Source organism: Callithrix jacchus, chromosome 14, assembly GCF_049354715.1.
Source record: "Callithrix jacchus isolate 240 chromosome 14, calJac240_pri, whole genome shotgun sequence".
Classification (NCBI taxonomy): Eukaryota; Metazoa; Chordata; class Mammalia; order Primates; family Cebidae; genus Callithrix; species Callithrix jacchus.
Genome location: NC_133515.1, coordinates 104,911,012 through 104,926,940, shown reverse-complemented (window position 1 = coordinate 104,926,940; position 15,929 = coordinate 104,911,012). Strand labels below are relative to the sequence as shown.

At 51.8% G+C, this 15,929-nt stretch overlaps 1 protein-coding gene across 5 annotated transcripts in view; it reads right to left on the bottom strand.

Moving 5' to 3' along the window:
• Positions 1–15,929, bottom strand: part of CYS1 (cystin 1) — a 31,375-nt gene that overhangs the window by 5,800 nt on the left and 9,646 nt on the right. The window contains exons 2-3 of one of the 5 annotated variants that reach the window (XR_013526772.1): positions 11,372–11,420; positions 6,162–7,086 (exon numbers count right to left, since the gene is read on the bottom strand). The exons of 1 other annotated variant lie outside the window; for it this stretch is intronic. Coding sequence is in view for 2 of the 4 variants with exons in the window: in XM_008981143.5 (XP_008979391.2) it covers positions 7,085–7,086; positions 11,372–11,420 (51 nt within the window). In the remaining 2 variants the exon portion in view is untranslated. Of the gene's footprint in view, positions 1–982; positions 1,101–4,887; positions 7,087–11,371; positions 11,421–15,929 lie in introns of those variants that run through there. 3 more of the 5 variants (XR_008476467.2, XM_008981143.5, XM_017964554.4) reach the window with 3 other exon arrangements.

The following is a 15,929-nucleotide window of genomic DNA, read 5'->3' as shown; positions in this document are numbered from 1 at the left end:
TCCACCCATTCTTCTATTCATCCAACCACTCACCTACCCATCTACCCACCCACCCACCCATCGTCCATCCACCCATTCTATCCATCCAACCACCCATCGTCCATCCACCCATTCTTCTATCCATCCAACCACTCATCTACCCATCTACCCATCCATCCAACTATCCATTCATCCACCCACCCATCCATCCACCCACTGATTCATCTACCCACCTATCTACCCACCCACCCATCCTTCTACCCACCAATTAATCTATCCATTCATCTATCCATCCAACCACCCATCCACCCATCCATCCATCCACCCACCCATCCATCTATCCATTCATCTATGTATCCAACCACTCATCCGCCTATCCATCTACCCACCCATCCACCCATCTATCCATCCATCCACTCACCCATCCATCCACTTACCCATTCATCTACCCACCTATCCACCCAGCCACCCATCCTACCCACCAATTCATCTATCCATCCAACCACTCACCCACCCATCCACCCACCCATCCATCCAACCACCCGTCATCCATCCACCCATTCTTCTACCCATCCAACTACTCACCCTCCCATCCACCCACCCAACTATCCAACCATCCATTCATCTATTCATCCAACCACTCACCCACTTATCCACCCACTCATCCATCCATTCACCCATCCATCTACCCACTCATCCATCTACCCACCCATTCATCCATCCATCTATCCATCCATCCAACAAGCATTTAATGAATCCTGCTGTGTTGGGTCAGAAACTCAGAGATCAATTATCTCAGTTCCTGCTCCCAAAGAGCTCATACTTGAGTGGGTAAGACATGATGAACAGCCTGGGCATGGTGGCTCACACCTGTAATCTCAGCACTTTGGGAGGCCTAGGTGGGCAGATCACGAGGTCAGGAGTTTGAGTCCAGCCTGACCAACATGGTGAAACCCTGTCTCTACTAAAAATACAAAAATTAGCTGGGTATGATGGTGCGTACCTGTAATCCTAACTACTCAGGAGGCTGAGGCAGGAGAATCACTTGAACTCAGAAGGCAGAGGTTGCGGTGAGCCAAGATTGTACCACTGCACTCCAGCCTGAGTAACAGAGCAAGACTCTGTCTCAAAAAAAAAAAAAAAAAAGACATAATGAACATTTAGAGCAACAGGCAGGACAAGAGAGGTGGGACAGAGGGCTGGGGCACCCTGTGCTGTCACAGTGTCAGAATCACCTTGATTCTGCCTGTGCCACCGGGTTTATGGGGGCAGATCCTGGACTCATGCTCACCTCGCTGTGTGTGTGGGAACGCAAGGAGCCTGAGCGGTTTTTCTGTGGGATACCCCTACCACAGCTCCACAGAGGCAGTGGCATGTGCCCCAAAGGCCCTGGGGCCCTGGGGCCCTGGGTTGGGCAGCTGCGCTTCCAGAGCCCAGAGGCATGTGGGAGGCCCTGGGTTGCTGAAGTGCCACACTCAGGTGACCATGACTCCATAGAGACACCTCTGAGGAAACCTCAGAAACACTTATGCAGGGAGCACAAAAGTCCCTGGAGCTCCGGTAGTGTATGGGGCAGGGCTGGACAGCGAGGCCCTCATTTATAGTCTTGGGACAGGGGATACCCTAAAAAAGAGTGCATCTCTTGATAGACCTGGCCCCAAGTCCAGCTGAGCCCCATGGTTTGCTGGGCCAGGCCCTATTGCCAGCTTCATATGGGACTGCATTCCCTACAGGCACAGCCCAGCTCACCTGCTACTCCAAGGGGCCGCCAGGGCCCCCCCCACCCATGATTCTCCTTCTGCAAGACAGAAGCAGTCCCCACCACCATCACATGAGCTTTGTAGTGCACAGAGGACTCAGTAGGTCATTTGTCATCTCGGGAGGTGGGAGGAATAGGTGTGTGCTGCCCCTTGAACAGAGCAGGAAGCTAAGGTCCCAGAGGGCACATGGTTGGTAGTGGTGTGAAGTCAAGCCTGGCATCTGGGTCTCCTCCCTCGAACCCTGGGCTCTTGCTAGGCTCTCCACAGCCCACCTGAGCTCTCCCTGCAGAGGGAAGCCTGGCTACTTCCACCCTCCATGTCCTCCAGGCAGGGGAGAACAACCTGGGCCTTGGGTCTGACCGCTGACTCATCTGCACAAATCGGATGAGCACAATAGCTTCCCAGAGACACAGTCTGTGCTTCCTCCACACCTCACTCATTCCTTACTCATCGTGACTCTGTGTGCCTCAGAGCCCGGCATGCAGTACCTGCTTCAAGTAGTTGCTGCCTAAATCTTTAGAAAGATGTTTCTGGAACCTGTGCTAATAAAGTCATAGTATTTTATGTTTCACTTAAATCCTCTCCTGCCAGATTAGTAGGAAATTCAGTCTCTCCCTCTGCAGTTTCTCCCCTTTCCCACAAATTATTTTAAGCTTCCAGGGGTTAGTTAGCCCAAGTTGGGACTTTTTCTTTTTTTGAGATAGTGTCTTGCTCTGTTGCCCAGGCTGGAGTACAGTGGCACAAGCATAGCTCACTGCAACCTCCAGCTCCCAGGCTCAAGACATCCTCCCACCTCAGCCTCCTGAGTAGCTGGGACTACAGGCATGCGCCACCACGCCCGGCTAATTTTTGTACTTTTTTGTAGAGACTGGGTTTCACCATGCTGCCCAGGCTGGTCTCAAACGCCTGGGTTCAAGCTATCCTCCTGCCCCAGCCTCCAAAGTGCTTGGATTAAAGGTGTGAGCCACTGTACCTGGTCTCCAAGTCGGGACCTTCTAACTTCTACTCTCCAGGAACAGAGCTGTGATGGCCAAGCTGCTGCCGAGTTCCTGCTGCCACATCCTGTCACTGTTAACGGGCTGCAGGCCCATGGCCTTGTTGGAGGCCAAGATCACAGAAGAATATACTTGTCCCCTCAGCACCACAGGCAGCCACACGCTCATTTCTCGGGGGTGCAGATTTCAGGGCCCACCCTTTGTCTCCCATGTGGCCACATCCCAAGGCCCCCAGCCACACAAAGGTGCTAGTCAGATGTCACCTCTTGTGGACTTAAATTGCCACCTTTCTTTCCCACAGATCCATACCTCCAAAAAGGAGTGGTCTAGGTCTCCTTCCTTCTTTTCCTTCCTAACTATTGAAACTAAAGGCACAAAAAGCAAAAAAATAAAAAAAACAAAGAAAAAAAAAGAAAGAAACTAAAGGCTGCCGTATCCCCAGTCAGCACAGGCCCTGCCCACCTCTGAAGGTCTGATTTGTCCCTAGGGGGTCCAGACCCTCACCACACAACAGGTCTGATTACAGAGCTGCCTCCTAGAGCGAGCTAGCTGCTACAGCCACAAATGTGATTTATCCTCCTCAATGGCAACTGGGAATACTTTTCTCCTGCCTCATTATTGCCAGAAAGGAAACAGAAAAAAAGCCCCAGACTCTCTCTTCCGTGGGGTGCTTGGCTACACTTCTTCAACAGCCTTACGCTCTCCCAAGTGCTCACACCTGCACACGTGCACCCCACCCCTGGGAATGGAGAGTGCTCTCACAGGTCCACCAATCAATGTCAGCAGCAGGTGTCCAGGCACCATGTGTGAGTAGGCGCAGCATTCCATGAGGACAAGCGGCCCTAGGTCTTTGGAACAGCAAAGGAAAATGTCTTAGAAAGGGCCATCTCAGGGAGGTGCAGGGAGCCTGAGCCAACAGCAGCTGGGGAAGGAGGCCCCTGCCTGGGTGAGGCCAGAAGCCCAAGAGCCTGTGAGGAGAGGCTTGGGAATGCACGTGCCAGGAGGAGGGTAACAGCGGGGCTCTGCTTCTTCCTCGAGAAAACACACCCAGCATTTCTCAGAGCTGGGCGTGGACAGTGTTTTCTCAGTTCCTGGGGCTTTGTAGCATCTCCAAGGAACTCTCATACTACAGAAACTGGGAGACACACAGCCAGACATGGTGGCTCATGCCTGTAATCCCAGTACTTTGGGAGGCCAAGGCGGGTGGATCTCAAGGGTAGAAGTTTGAGATCAGCCTGGCCAATATAGTGAAACCCTGTCTCTACTAAAAGTACAAAAAAAATGCTTGTAGTCCCAGCTACTCAACTGCTTGAAGCCAGGAGGCAGAGGTTGCAGTGAGCCGAGATAGCACCGTGGCACTCCACCCTGGGCGACAGAGCAAGACTCCGTCTCAAAAGTGAAAAAAAGAAAAGAAAAGAAAAGAAACCAGTAGACACTTTTGTGGTCACTTAAGATTCTCCCAGGCAGTAACAGGCATCATTTTTGCCTTTGAGACGTTTTTCTTTCTGCCTCGATTCCAGCCACAGTCCTACCCTGGCAGTAAGCAAATCCCCCATGCAGTGCTGAGCAGGACAGTGAGCAAGCGCCCCATGCAGTGCTGAGCAGGACAGTGAGCAAGCGCCCCATGCAGTGCTGAGCAGGACAGTGAGCAAACGCCCCATGCAGTGCTGAGCAGGACAGTGAGCAAACGCCCCATGCAGTGCTGAGCAGGACAGTGAGCAAGCGCCCCATGCAGTGCTGAGCAGGACAGTGAGCAAACGCCCCATGCAGTGCTGAGCAGGACAGTGAGCAAACGCCCCATGCAGTGCTGAGCAGGACAGTGAGCAAGCGCCCCATGCAGTGCTGAGCAGGACAGTGAGCAAACGCCCCATGCAGTGCTGAGCAGGACAGTGAGCAAGCGCCCCATGCAGTGCTGAGCAGGACAGTGAGCAAACGCCCCATGCAGTGCTGAGCAGGACAGTGAGCAAACGCCCCATGCAGTGCTGAGCAGGATGCTGAGGCTCAGATGCAACTTGAGGCAGCCAGGAAGATGCCTGAGGTGGTGCCTGGCACACAGGAGGCACGGGTACAGGCTCGGGCCGGGCCGCAGGCTACAGCGACAACCACCCTCCACTTCCAGGCACAGCCCCTCCATCTCACGGGACAGAGCCCCGTGGCACACATCATTTTATTTGCTCTTTTTGATTTTTGTTTCACCTGCAGCTGCCGTACACACACTGCTTCATTTGGCTAGCTGCTGTTCAGAAGACACTTTCCCCAAATTCAGGAAAAACTTTTTCAAAGACACGAGAACAATTCCTGTGAGTTCTTAGTGTTGATGAAGTGCATTCACTTTGACATTGACGTAGCTTGTAACGACTTCTGAATTACTTTTTCCCTAACGCTTTGATCTCATTGGGAGTATTACACGTTTTCCACCAGAAAATGCCGAGGTATCATCTTTTTCTTGGAAACCGATTGAAAGCATCCCGTTTTAACAAAATGACATAAAACTATAAACATTTACATGATTAAATTCAAAGCCTGATCCATTTGGTGGTACAAAATAAAATGTTAACTTATTTTAAAAGACGTATTTGCATTATTATTAAAGTATAGTAATGACTTCCATCTTTATACCAAAGAAACAGTTGGGCTTGGATGGGCAATGGCTCCCGGCTCTGGGGAGGGTTTGAGCCACGCCCTTGAGGGGGCCACTGCAAGCTCCAAGCTCCGACTTTGAAGTTGGAGTTTCCTGGTTGTGAACAGCTGGTCAAAGGCACTCTCAAATAAAAGGTCAAGGAAATGCCCATTTGCTGATGGCCACAGCAGGCCTGTGGGTCTGGGGACAGAGCCAAGGAGCTGGCTGTTGGTTCCCGAGATGCTCCTGCTCTGCCGTGTTCTCAGGACTTGAGGGCTGGAGCTCTTCTCAGGAAACCAAGGATGCCCGGGGCAGGGGGCACTGTGCTGGCTGGTCAAACCAGATAACCAGGCTTGTACTGGCTTCAGTAGAAGCTGCCGCTGTTCCCTCCTTCCCCCTCTGTCCCGATGCCCTCAGAGGCTGCTGGGGAGGAGCCTGCCGCCTGCCTCCTGCCTCCCTGGACTGCTATTCATCCTGCAGTTCTCCCTCGAAGTTGTCCTTGCACCTGGGCCCAAGCCCCAGCCCTGCTGGCCCACACAGGCGTTCCCTCCAGCTGGAGCTCCGCCCCTGTTCCAAGGGCGTCCTGGGCAGGTCAGTTTTCCCATCTGCAACTAGTAACATTCCAAGGCTCTTCCTGCCTCATTGCTGTGGTTTCCCACCTTCCACCCAAGTGGGAATAGAATTTAAAAGCCCCAAAGGCACTGGCCAAGCTGCCTGCAAAAGAGAGAACTGGAAAGCCGGTGGCAGGCAGACCCTCCCGCCATGGGACCTGAGCGCTGGCTCCCCACAGGGAAGGCAGTGCTGTACCTAGGGCAGGGGGACCGCCGTGGCCGCCTGGACTGGCACAGTTCCAGATTGTCAGAGCTGGGGATGGCCTCCCAGAGTTGCCAGAGCTGATTTTCCAGAGAGGGAAACTGAGGCCCCTCTAGAGGCAGTGATGAACCCTACCTCCCACTGCAAGTCTGTCAAGGGCTAGGATCAGAGCTGGGGTCCTCGCTCCTCAAAGTGTGGTGGGGGGCTTCAGAGCTTGGGCCTGGGCTGGGAGCTGGTTACACTCACAGACCCTCAGGTGCTGCCCAGCCCAGCAGCATCCCCAGGCTGCTCCTTGGGGAGTTAAGAGGCACTAAGCTGACTTGGCCTCACCTGGAGAGATGGGCCTGAGGCTTGAGGGAGCAGCACAGGTGCACCTTCCACAGCAGAACCTTCCAGAAATGCTGTGGCACAGATGCCAGGAAAGCTCGCTTGTCTCACTCACGCCTTGTGAGCCCTCCCCACAGTGGAGAGCGGGCAACCAAGAGGGGCACACACTTCAGGCTGCAGAAGAACCTGGCAGGCTCCCCACGGTGGGGAGGAGGCGCCTGCGCCCCAGCCCATGCACCTGTGGGTCAGCACCACCTGCCTCCTGACCTGGTCTGCACAGCTGATCACCGCCCCCCCAGCAACCGTGACAGCCAGTAGCTGGCCCTGGGCCGCACTGTCTGAAAGCGAATTTGAAAGGTCAGCTCTGAAGTATCTGGGAGTGACTGTGTTTTGGAGGCGGCTCAGCTCCTGCTAGAGCTCTGGGCCAGCGGGGAGAGACCCAGCCAGCAGGTGCCTCTGAGGCCTGGCCGGGGGCCGGGGCGCGCTGTCCTCCCGAGCGGGGCAGTACTCCCGCTCGATGCTCGCCATCAGCCCCTCTTCCGCGTGGTCGTAGGAGATGGTGGCTGGCCTCTTGCAACTGCTGCCTGGGACTCTGTGGGCGAGAAATGGGCAGGGCTGTCAACAGGCAGGAAGTGCCTTCTCACTCGTCTCCCCTGGGCACCACCATGGCCACCAGTGGGCCCATCCTGAAACCCAAACTGAAAACCGTTCCCCTGGGACACCCTGGCTCTCTCGCCCAGCACACAGCCACCAGCAGCCACAATGCTGAGCCCTTGCATTCAGTGGACGCCAGCACCTGCCCTGTTTGAGGGAGGGCGGGCTCTGGGTGGGAGGACCCGAGCTTGAATCCTGGCTCTGCAGCTCACCTGCGCGGCAACGTCAGGCAAGGCCAGCCTCTGTTTTTTCTCCACAAGCAACTTGATTCATGAGTTTGTTCTGAGGTACAAGACAATGTGTGGCCAGCATGTGACATGGAATCCAGTGCACCACAGCCTTAATATATGGGAATTACGACCAGGCCCAGTGGCTCACACTTGTAATCCCAGCACTTTGGGAAGCCAAGGAGGGCAGATCACTTGAGGTCAGGAGTTCGAGACCAACCTGGCCAACATGGTGAAACCCCATCTCTACTAAAAATACAAAAATTAGCCAGCTGGGGTGGTGGGTGCCTGTAATCCCAGCTACTCAGGAGACTGAGGCAGGAGAATGGCTTGAACCCAGGAAGTGGAGGTTGCAGTGAGCCGAGAATGAGCCACTGCATTCCAGCCTGGGTGACAAAGTAGGACTCTGTCCAAATAAAATAAAATAAAAATAAGGGAATTAAGGTCACGTTGTCCGTGTACCGACATCAGTCCTGTGACCTCTGGGGTCTCACAGGAGCTGCTCATTCTGTGGAACCACACGTCCAGGATCCCGCCACTCCCTCAGCCCACCTGGCAGACCAGCTGAGAGGGACGGATACCTTAGCCCCTGCCCCTGCTACCTGGGCTCCAGAAAGTGACCCTGCCAGCCTGGGCCCTGCCGGCTCGTTCTGCTCTCCCAGTCCTTCTGGACTTTGTGTGGACACCTGGGTGGTGCTAACTGCCCCAGACCTGCCACGGCTATGTCGACAGGTGCAGGCCTTTGCAGGAGGGAGTCCTGGGAGTCCAGGGCAGGGCGTGAAGCCTTGGCCAGGCTGGGTGCTGCTTCTTAGAGACGCTGCCTCAGAAGGGGGTGTGCAGGTGTGCAGCTGACAGGGCCTGGGAGAGGTAGGCCAGTTGCCCATGGCCAGGTGCCCATGGCCAGATGTAGGATGCTGCCCTCCCCATGGCCAGCCAGGGACCCTGGGCAAGGGGAACACCACCTACTACTCTGCCATGTGCCAGACATCGGGGCCAGCCGCCCCCCATTTCCCGGCCTGGTTCCCTACCTGCCAGCCTTGGGGACTGGGCCAGATGGACTCAAACGTCCTTCTGACCACTGCATTCACACCCCACTGCTGCTCTGAGCACAGCCTCCAGGTCCCCGTCTGGCTCTCTTGGAACTCAGGGCAAGAGTTGGGCCCCTGGCACAGCCACCTGACTTCAACAATTAGGTTAAACTTTGCTATATTTACTTTACCACATACTTATCTACTTCTTCATCTGATTTTCGGATGCATCCCAGAGGCAGCTGCAGACATCAGCATCTGCACCCTGAAAAACTGCTGGAAGGACCCTGCCTGGGGGGCAAGGGTGATGCTGGAAGACTGAAGGACAGGACATTGTTGCAGCCACAGAATAAGGCACTGGTGCCTGAGAGCTGCACGCTGGGGGGCTGAGACTGGCCTGCAGGGTCCCCGGCTGCCATGAGAGCTGGGTGCTATGCTGTGGACAGTGAGAAGCACAGTGGGTACAGGGCAGATGCTGCCAGCCCGGACCCTGGGGCAGGCCTGCTGGGACCTGGGGCTTCCTTCCTGGTGGGAGCACAGCACTGATCTTGCTTCCTCATTTCTGCACCAGCAGAGCCAGGAGGAGCCAGCAGAGCCCCGGGCACTTCTATGCCCAGGGTGGCACTCAGGGAGGCCCTTATTAAAGTATACTGAATGAGAAGCCTGGCGAAGTGGCTCACGCCTGTAATCCCAGCACTTTCAGAGGCAGAGGCGGGCGGATCATCTGAGACCAGGAGTTCTCGACCAGCCTGGCTAACATGGTGAAACCACATCTCTATAAAAAATACAAAATTAGCCAGGTGTAGTGGCACACATCTGTAGTCCCAGCTACTGGGGAGGCTTAAGGCAGCAGAATCACTTGAACCCAGGAGGCCAAGGTTGCAGTGAGCCGAGATTGTGCCACTGCACTCCAGCCTGTGCAACAGAGCTTGACTCTGTCTCAAAATAAATAAATAGGCCAGGCGTGATGGCTCATGCCTGTAATCCCAGTACTTTGAGAGGCTGAGGCGGGTGGATCACTTGAGGTCAGGAGTTTGAGACCAGCCTGGCCAACATGGTGAAACCCTGTCTCTACAAAAAACACAAAAATTAGCCAGGCATGGTGGGGTGCACCTGTAGTCCCACCTAGTTGGGAGGCTGAGGCAGGGGAATCACTTGAACCTGGGAGGTAGAGGTTGCAATGAGCTGAGATCTTGCTGTTGCACTCCAGCCTGGGCAACAAGAGCAAAACTCCATCTCAATAAATCAATAAACAAACCAACAAATGAATGAATGAAGTATACTGAATGAATGAATGAAGTGCCACTGGTGAGTGGTGGTAACAGAAATGTGAGGGTGTCCTGGAGCGTGCATGTGTAAAGGTCAGAAGAAATAACAGCTAATTACTTTCCTTTTGAGGGGAAAAAAAAAGAAAGAAAATAAATAAATGAAATAATAGCTAATCAGTTCATGGTGGGATTGAACCCTAAATTCCTTGGGCTGATGGAAACCATAAAGTCCTTGGCAATAGTGCAGGGGCAGAGCTGCGTGGGCCTCCTCACCGCCTCCCCCTCTGCAGTGGCTTCTAATATTGCCCAGAGCCACCACAGCATTCTACTGGGAAGCAATGCCCAGCTGTTTCCACTTGGCATTCAAGGTCCTCCCCACACTTCAATCCTCTCTCCCACATTCCCTCTACCAAGCCCACCTGCCACAGTGTCCCAGAAGCCTCCTTCCTTCCCGTTTCCTCGGCAAACCCCTATACGTTCTTCGAGCCATCTTATATTTATATTTATATATATATGTATTTTTTTGAGACGGAATCTCCCTCTGTTGCCCAGGCTGGAGTGCAGTGGCGCAATTTTGGCTCACTGCAACCTCCACCTCCTGGGTTTAAGCAATTCTCCTGCCTCAGCCTCCTGCGTAGCTGGGACTGCAGGTGCACACCACCACTCCTGGCTAATTTTATTTTTTGCATTTTTTGTATTTTTTTAGTAGAGATGGGGTTTCACTATGTTGGCCAGGCTGCTCTCGAACGCCTGACCTCAGATGATCTGCCCACCTCGGCTTCCCAAAGTGCCGGGGTTACAGGTATGAGCCACTCTGGGCTCAGCCCCTTCAAGCCATCTTTGTTTTTTGGTGCTGTGACTCAAATCCCTTGAAGCCATCTTAAACGCCAGCTCTGACCTCCCCTGGAGCCCGCTGCCTGCATTTCCAGAGACCATGGCCCTCCCGCGCAGGGCCTCCATCCCAGCGCCTGCACTGCTGCCCTCAGCACTGCTGTGGGCTCAGGGAAGGACCTCCCGGTGTCTGTTACATAAGGGGGTCCAGCAGGGTTCCTGTCCTGAAATCATTTGTAATTAAGGACCATGGCTAACATTTCCAACCATTTTCACCCCCACAGTCTTATCTGAGCACAGTCACCTGCTCCCAGTGACCTGTCGTCACATTAGTTGGAGGTGTGCAAGCCAAGGGGGTGACTGGCCTGGGGTAGAAAGTCATCCTTGGAGCAGACAGATGAGGCCTGGGCTCTGGGACTGGGGGAGAAAATGAGCTCCTCGCCTGCTACTGGCAAGGGTGTTCAGCGTGATGGAGCTGTACATGGGCCCACAGCTGGCCCTGGACTGCCAGTTCCTTAAGGATGGTGTCTTGTTCCTAGGTCTGGCCATGGCGCCCAGCACAGCACCTGAGTATGTTTGAATGAGTTAAGGCACAAATAGGGAATGGGTTGGGCAAGCCCTGGTCTGATCCAGGTCACGGCCTTTTTTAGGCGGGAGATCAAAGCTGCCGTGAGAGGATGAGACTCCTGAAATCTCCGCGGCAGGACTTTCTCTTAAGCACTGGGGCTTTGCATTTAGAGCAAGCGGCCCCTGGAAACCTCGTGAGGACCTGGAGGAAAACAGTGAGGGCAGGAGGGCTCTGAGGCAGGCTGGAATCAACAAAAAGAACCTGTGGCTTTGGGGAGATGTGCCTCCCTGGTACTACTCACAGGCGCTGCTGCTCTCCGGGTGGTCCTCTGTGCTCTGCTCCGCAGACACCTTGAGAAAGATGAAACGAGGCATTCAAAGACTGTCAGCAGTGCAGCCTGCCTGATGCTTTGGCTCTGTGTGGACAGACGATGGCCACCACTTTCAACCCAGGATCCACAAGCCTCAGAGCTTATGGATCTCGAGCTGTCGAGTTCCATCTACTCATAGCACAGGCGAGAAAACGGAGGCTGCAAGAGAAGAGTGACTTGGAAAGCTCGTGCACAGAGCAAGTGGCAGAGCCAGGGCGAGGCTCACTGCCTCCCAGACGGCCACCCGTGCAAGGGCTCTGTCTCTCACCTCCAGGGATCATGTGACCCAGTGTCACCTAGCATAAGGACACCCCGTGTGTCACCTCCACGGGTCATGTGACCCACTGTCACTTAGCATGACGACCCCAACCCCACTCTAAACATTGCCCAGAACCTCTCTCTGCCGCCCTGCAGTGCTTTTTTGTCATAAGGCAAGGATGTGTCTACGCAGCATGCAGCTGCCGTGCAGTCTATGTGCCAGCAGTCCACTTGCCTATCCGTGCCGGGCCAGAACCACCCCGTCTCATCTCTGGTGTCAGGCAAGGCTTGCTGTCTGCTAAAGCTTGTCTGCCCGGCTTCTTTCTTCTTGCAAGAGAGTCTTGGTGATTCTTGGCTGTTGGCACTTCCAGGTACAGGGGCTCCTCTGCTTACAATGGGGTTATGTCCCAAAGAACACATTGAAAAGTTGAAAAATCCTATGTTGAATCATCAAAATCAGGGACCATATATACATATAATCAGCTTGTCATATTTGGGGAAAAAAAACGGGATTTTTCTAGGGTTGTACTAAACTACCTATCATTTCAGGGGGACTTACAGATTTACACTAATGAGTCTTCCAATTTATAAGTAGGGACTATCTATTCATTTAGGACTCCTTTAGTGTCGCCTAAGAAGTTATCATTTTCCCTGTAGAGATATCATGGATAGCCCTTTTTATTTTATTTGTTGTTTGTTTTTTGAGATGGAGTTTTGCTCTTACCAGGACGGAGTACAATGACAAGATCTCAGCTCACTGCAAACTCTGCCTCCCAGGTTCAAGTGATTTTCCTGCCTCAGCCTCCAGAGTAGCTGAGACTACAAGCATGGGCCACTAAGCCTGGCTTATTTTTGTATTTTTAGTAGAGACAGGGTTTCTTCATGTTGGTCAGGCTGGTCTCGAACTCCTGCTCAGGTGATCCACCTACCTCAGCCTCCCAGAGTGCTGGGATTACAGGCGTGAGCCACTATGCCCGGCCTATTTATTTATTTTTGAGACAGAGTTTTGCTCTTGTTGCCCAGGCTGTAGAGCAATGGCATAATCTCAGCTCACTGCAACTTCTGCCTCCTGGGTTCAAGTGATTCTCCTGTCTCAGCCTCCCGAGTAGCTGGGATTACAGGTGCCTGGCACCACACACAGCTAATTTTTGTAATTTTAGTAGAGACAGGGTTTCTCTATGTTGGCCAGGCTGGTCTTGAACTCCTGACCTCAGGCGATTCGTCTGCCTCAGCCTCCCAAAGTGCTGAGATTACAGGCGTGAGTCACCATGCCCGACCAGATATCTCTTTTTAGACCAATTTCTAGATAGCTACTTGGTAATTTTAATGTTATTGTCAATGTTATCTTTTAAAAATAAAAATTTCTACCTGCTTGATGCTTCAGAAATGACTGAGATACATACATTTTTAAAAAACTTCTTTCTTGGTCCGGGCGCAGTGGCTCACACCTGTAATCCCAGTTCTTTGGGAGGCTGAGGCAGGCGCATCATGAGGTTAGAAAATCAAGACCATCCTGGCTAACACGGTAAAATCCCATCTCTACTAAAAATACAAAAAATTAACTAGGTGTGGTGGCACGCATCTGTAGTCTCAGCTACTTGGAGGCTGAGGCAGGAGAATTGTTTGAACCTGGGAAGCAGAGGTTGCAGTGAACTGAGATCGCACCACTGCACTCCAGCCCGGCGAGAGAGCAAGACTCAGTCTCAAAAAAGAAAAAAAATTTTTTTTGAGACAGGGTCTTGCTCTGTTGCCCAGACTGGAGTGCAGTGGCCTGATCATAGTTCACTGCAGCCTCTACCTCCTGGGCTCAAGCGACCCTCCCATGTCAGCCTCTCATGTTGCTGGGACTACAGGCTCACACCTCCATGCAGCTAATTTTTCATTTTTGTAGAGATGGGGTCTCACTATGTTGCCCTGGCTGGTCTTAAAGTCCTGGACTCAAATGATCCTCCCATTTTGGCCTGCCAAAGTGCTGGGATTGCAGGCATGAGCCACTGGGCCTGGCCAGAGTTATATGAATTTATCTTGTGCTCAGCAGTCTTACTGAACTCCCTTATTAGTTCTAATAATTTATGGATTTCTTTGGATTTTCTTACTTCCCATTCACATGATCTGGGAATAATGACCATTTGATTTTTCCCTTTTGGATCCTTATACATTTTCCCCCTAACCTTTCTGCACTGGCTGGGACCTTCAGTAGTATAGTGAAAGGAAGTGACAATGACAGGCATCTCCATCTTAATCCTTTATTAAAAGGAAAAGTTTCCATCACATGAGTGAATAAGATATTTGCTGTAATTTCTTCTCTGGCTATCTTTTATCAGGCCCTTGTCTCTCTATGTTGTGTTCTGGGTCATTTCTATCTCCCTCTCTCCATCTCACTGATCCTCTCTTCATCTCTGTCTAATCTGTTAAACCCATACCATTGACATCTTTCATTTTGCTCATGGTATTTTCCATTTCTAGAAGTCTTATTTGGTTATTTTTCAAACCTTCTAGGTCACTTTCTATAGTCCTTGTCCTTTGCAGGTGTTTTCTTTAAACGTAATAAGGGTAGTTGATTATAATCTGTGTCTGGAGATCTTAGTAACTGAGCTCTTCATTGGCATATTTTTGTTTATTGTTTCTTGTAAGTCTTCACTTGCTTATTTGAGAGTTGGTTATTTTTTGTCATTTGCAGCTTGTCATCCTTGAAAAATTCCCTATGGGTATTCTTTGAGGCCTAAGAGGAACGTGCCTTCCTCCGGAGAGGGGATGCATTTGCTTTTGCCAGGCATGTAGCAGGCATCCCTGGCCTGAAACCACTTTGAATTAAATCTTTTAATTTAATTTAAAGGATATTAAATTAATCCTTTAATTTAAAGGATTTAACGTAAAGTATTTTGGACCACCCAGGTGACGAGAATTTAGGCTGCAAACATAAGAGGTGCCTGGATCGATCGTACAACTTCTCAGGGTTTGCAAGTTCCTTCTGTCCAAAGGAAAAACTTTAGGGCAAATACGTGTGTGCACGACTACAAAGAAACCCACTCCAGCTGCATGTGCCCGTTAACCAGTTTCTGATTCATAAATATAAATGGTCATAAAAGAACTCAGAGACATTTAAAGGGGAAAGTGCAAGAAAGAATAATCAAGATGAACCACCGGGTGCAGTGGCTCGGACCTGTAATCCCGGCACTTTGTGGGGCTGAGGTGGGTGGATCACTTCAGGTCAGGAGTTCCAGATCAGCCTGGCCAACATGGTGAAACCTTGTCTCTACTAAAAATACAAAAATTAGCTGGGTGTGGTGGCAGGTGCCTGTAATCCCAGCTACTGGGGAGGCCGAGGCAGGAGAATTGCTTGAACCTAAGAAGCGGAGGTTGGAGTTAGCTGAGACAGAACCACTGCACTCCAGCCTGGGAGACAGAGCAAGACTCTGTCTCAAAAAATAATTATTATTTTTAATTTTTAAAAATTAAATAGCTAAGTCTCTAGGAAGGGCCGAGCAGGTGGAGACAGGCCACGGACAAGAAACCAAGAGTCAGGTGGCCTCACCTGGTCATCAGTGACACTGGAAGCCAGTGTTATAATGGCAGCGAAGGTACAGGGGAAAGCTCAGAAATTTTGAACTCAGAAATTTAATCCCAAATAAACTATTAATCAGGTACTAAAGCAAATGAAAGATATTTTCAGACATACAAAGACTCAAAGTTTATCTCGCGTTACCTTTCTGGAAAAAAAATAATATTTTTTAAAGTTTTTTTTTTTTTTCTAAATCATAGAAGATAGAGGTTTCACGAGCCTAAAGGAATTAACCCAGGAATGCAAGGTAGTGGAAACTTCTGGATAATGTGTAATAGGCCCGGAAAGCAACCTGTCAATGTCCAAAGTTTCCATGACATCAACTGAGCAATCAGGGTAGCTGCCCCAAGTATCTGCCGAGCTCATGTGTGAAAGGGCCACACTTCCGCCTGTCCTGGGGCTCAGTGTGTCTGTGCTGGAGGGAGGCGGGTTGTGTTCAACACAGGGGGACTAGGTCAGAGCTGCCTGCGAGGGAGAGGCTGCCCCAGCAGGTGGCAAGATTCCTGTCACTGAAGCCAGACAGAGGCTGGGTGATTCAACAGCTCATGCCCCCCATTCGAATTCAAAATCAAGGCAAAACACACACCCTGAAGTCATGCACTTCTATTTCTATGGTCACCACAAACGCTCAGCAGGTGAGGAGGAAGAGTGCAAGGGAGGGGGGGATGG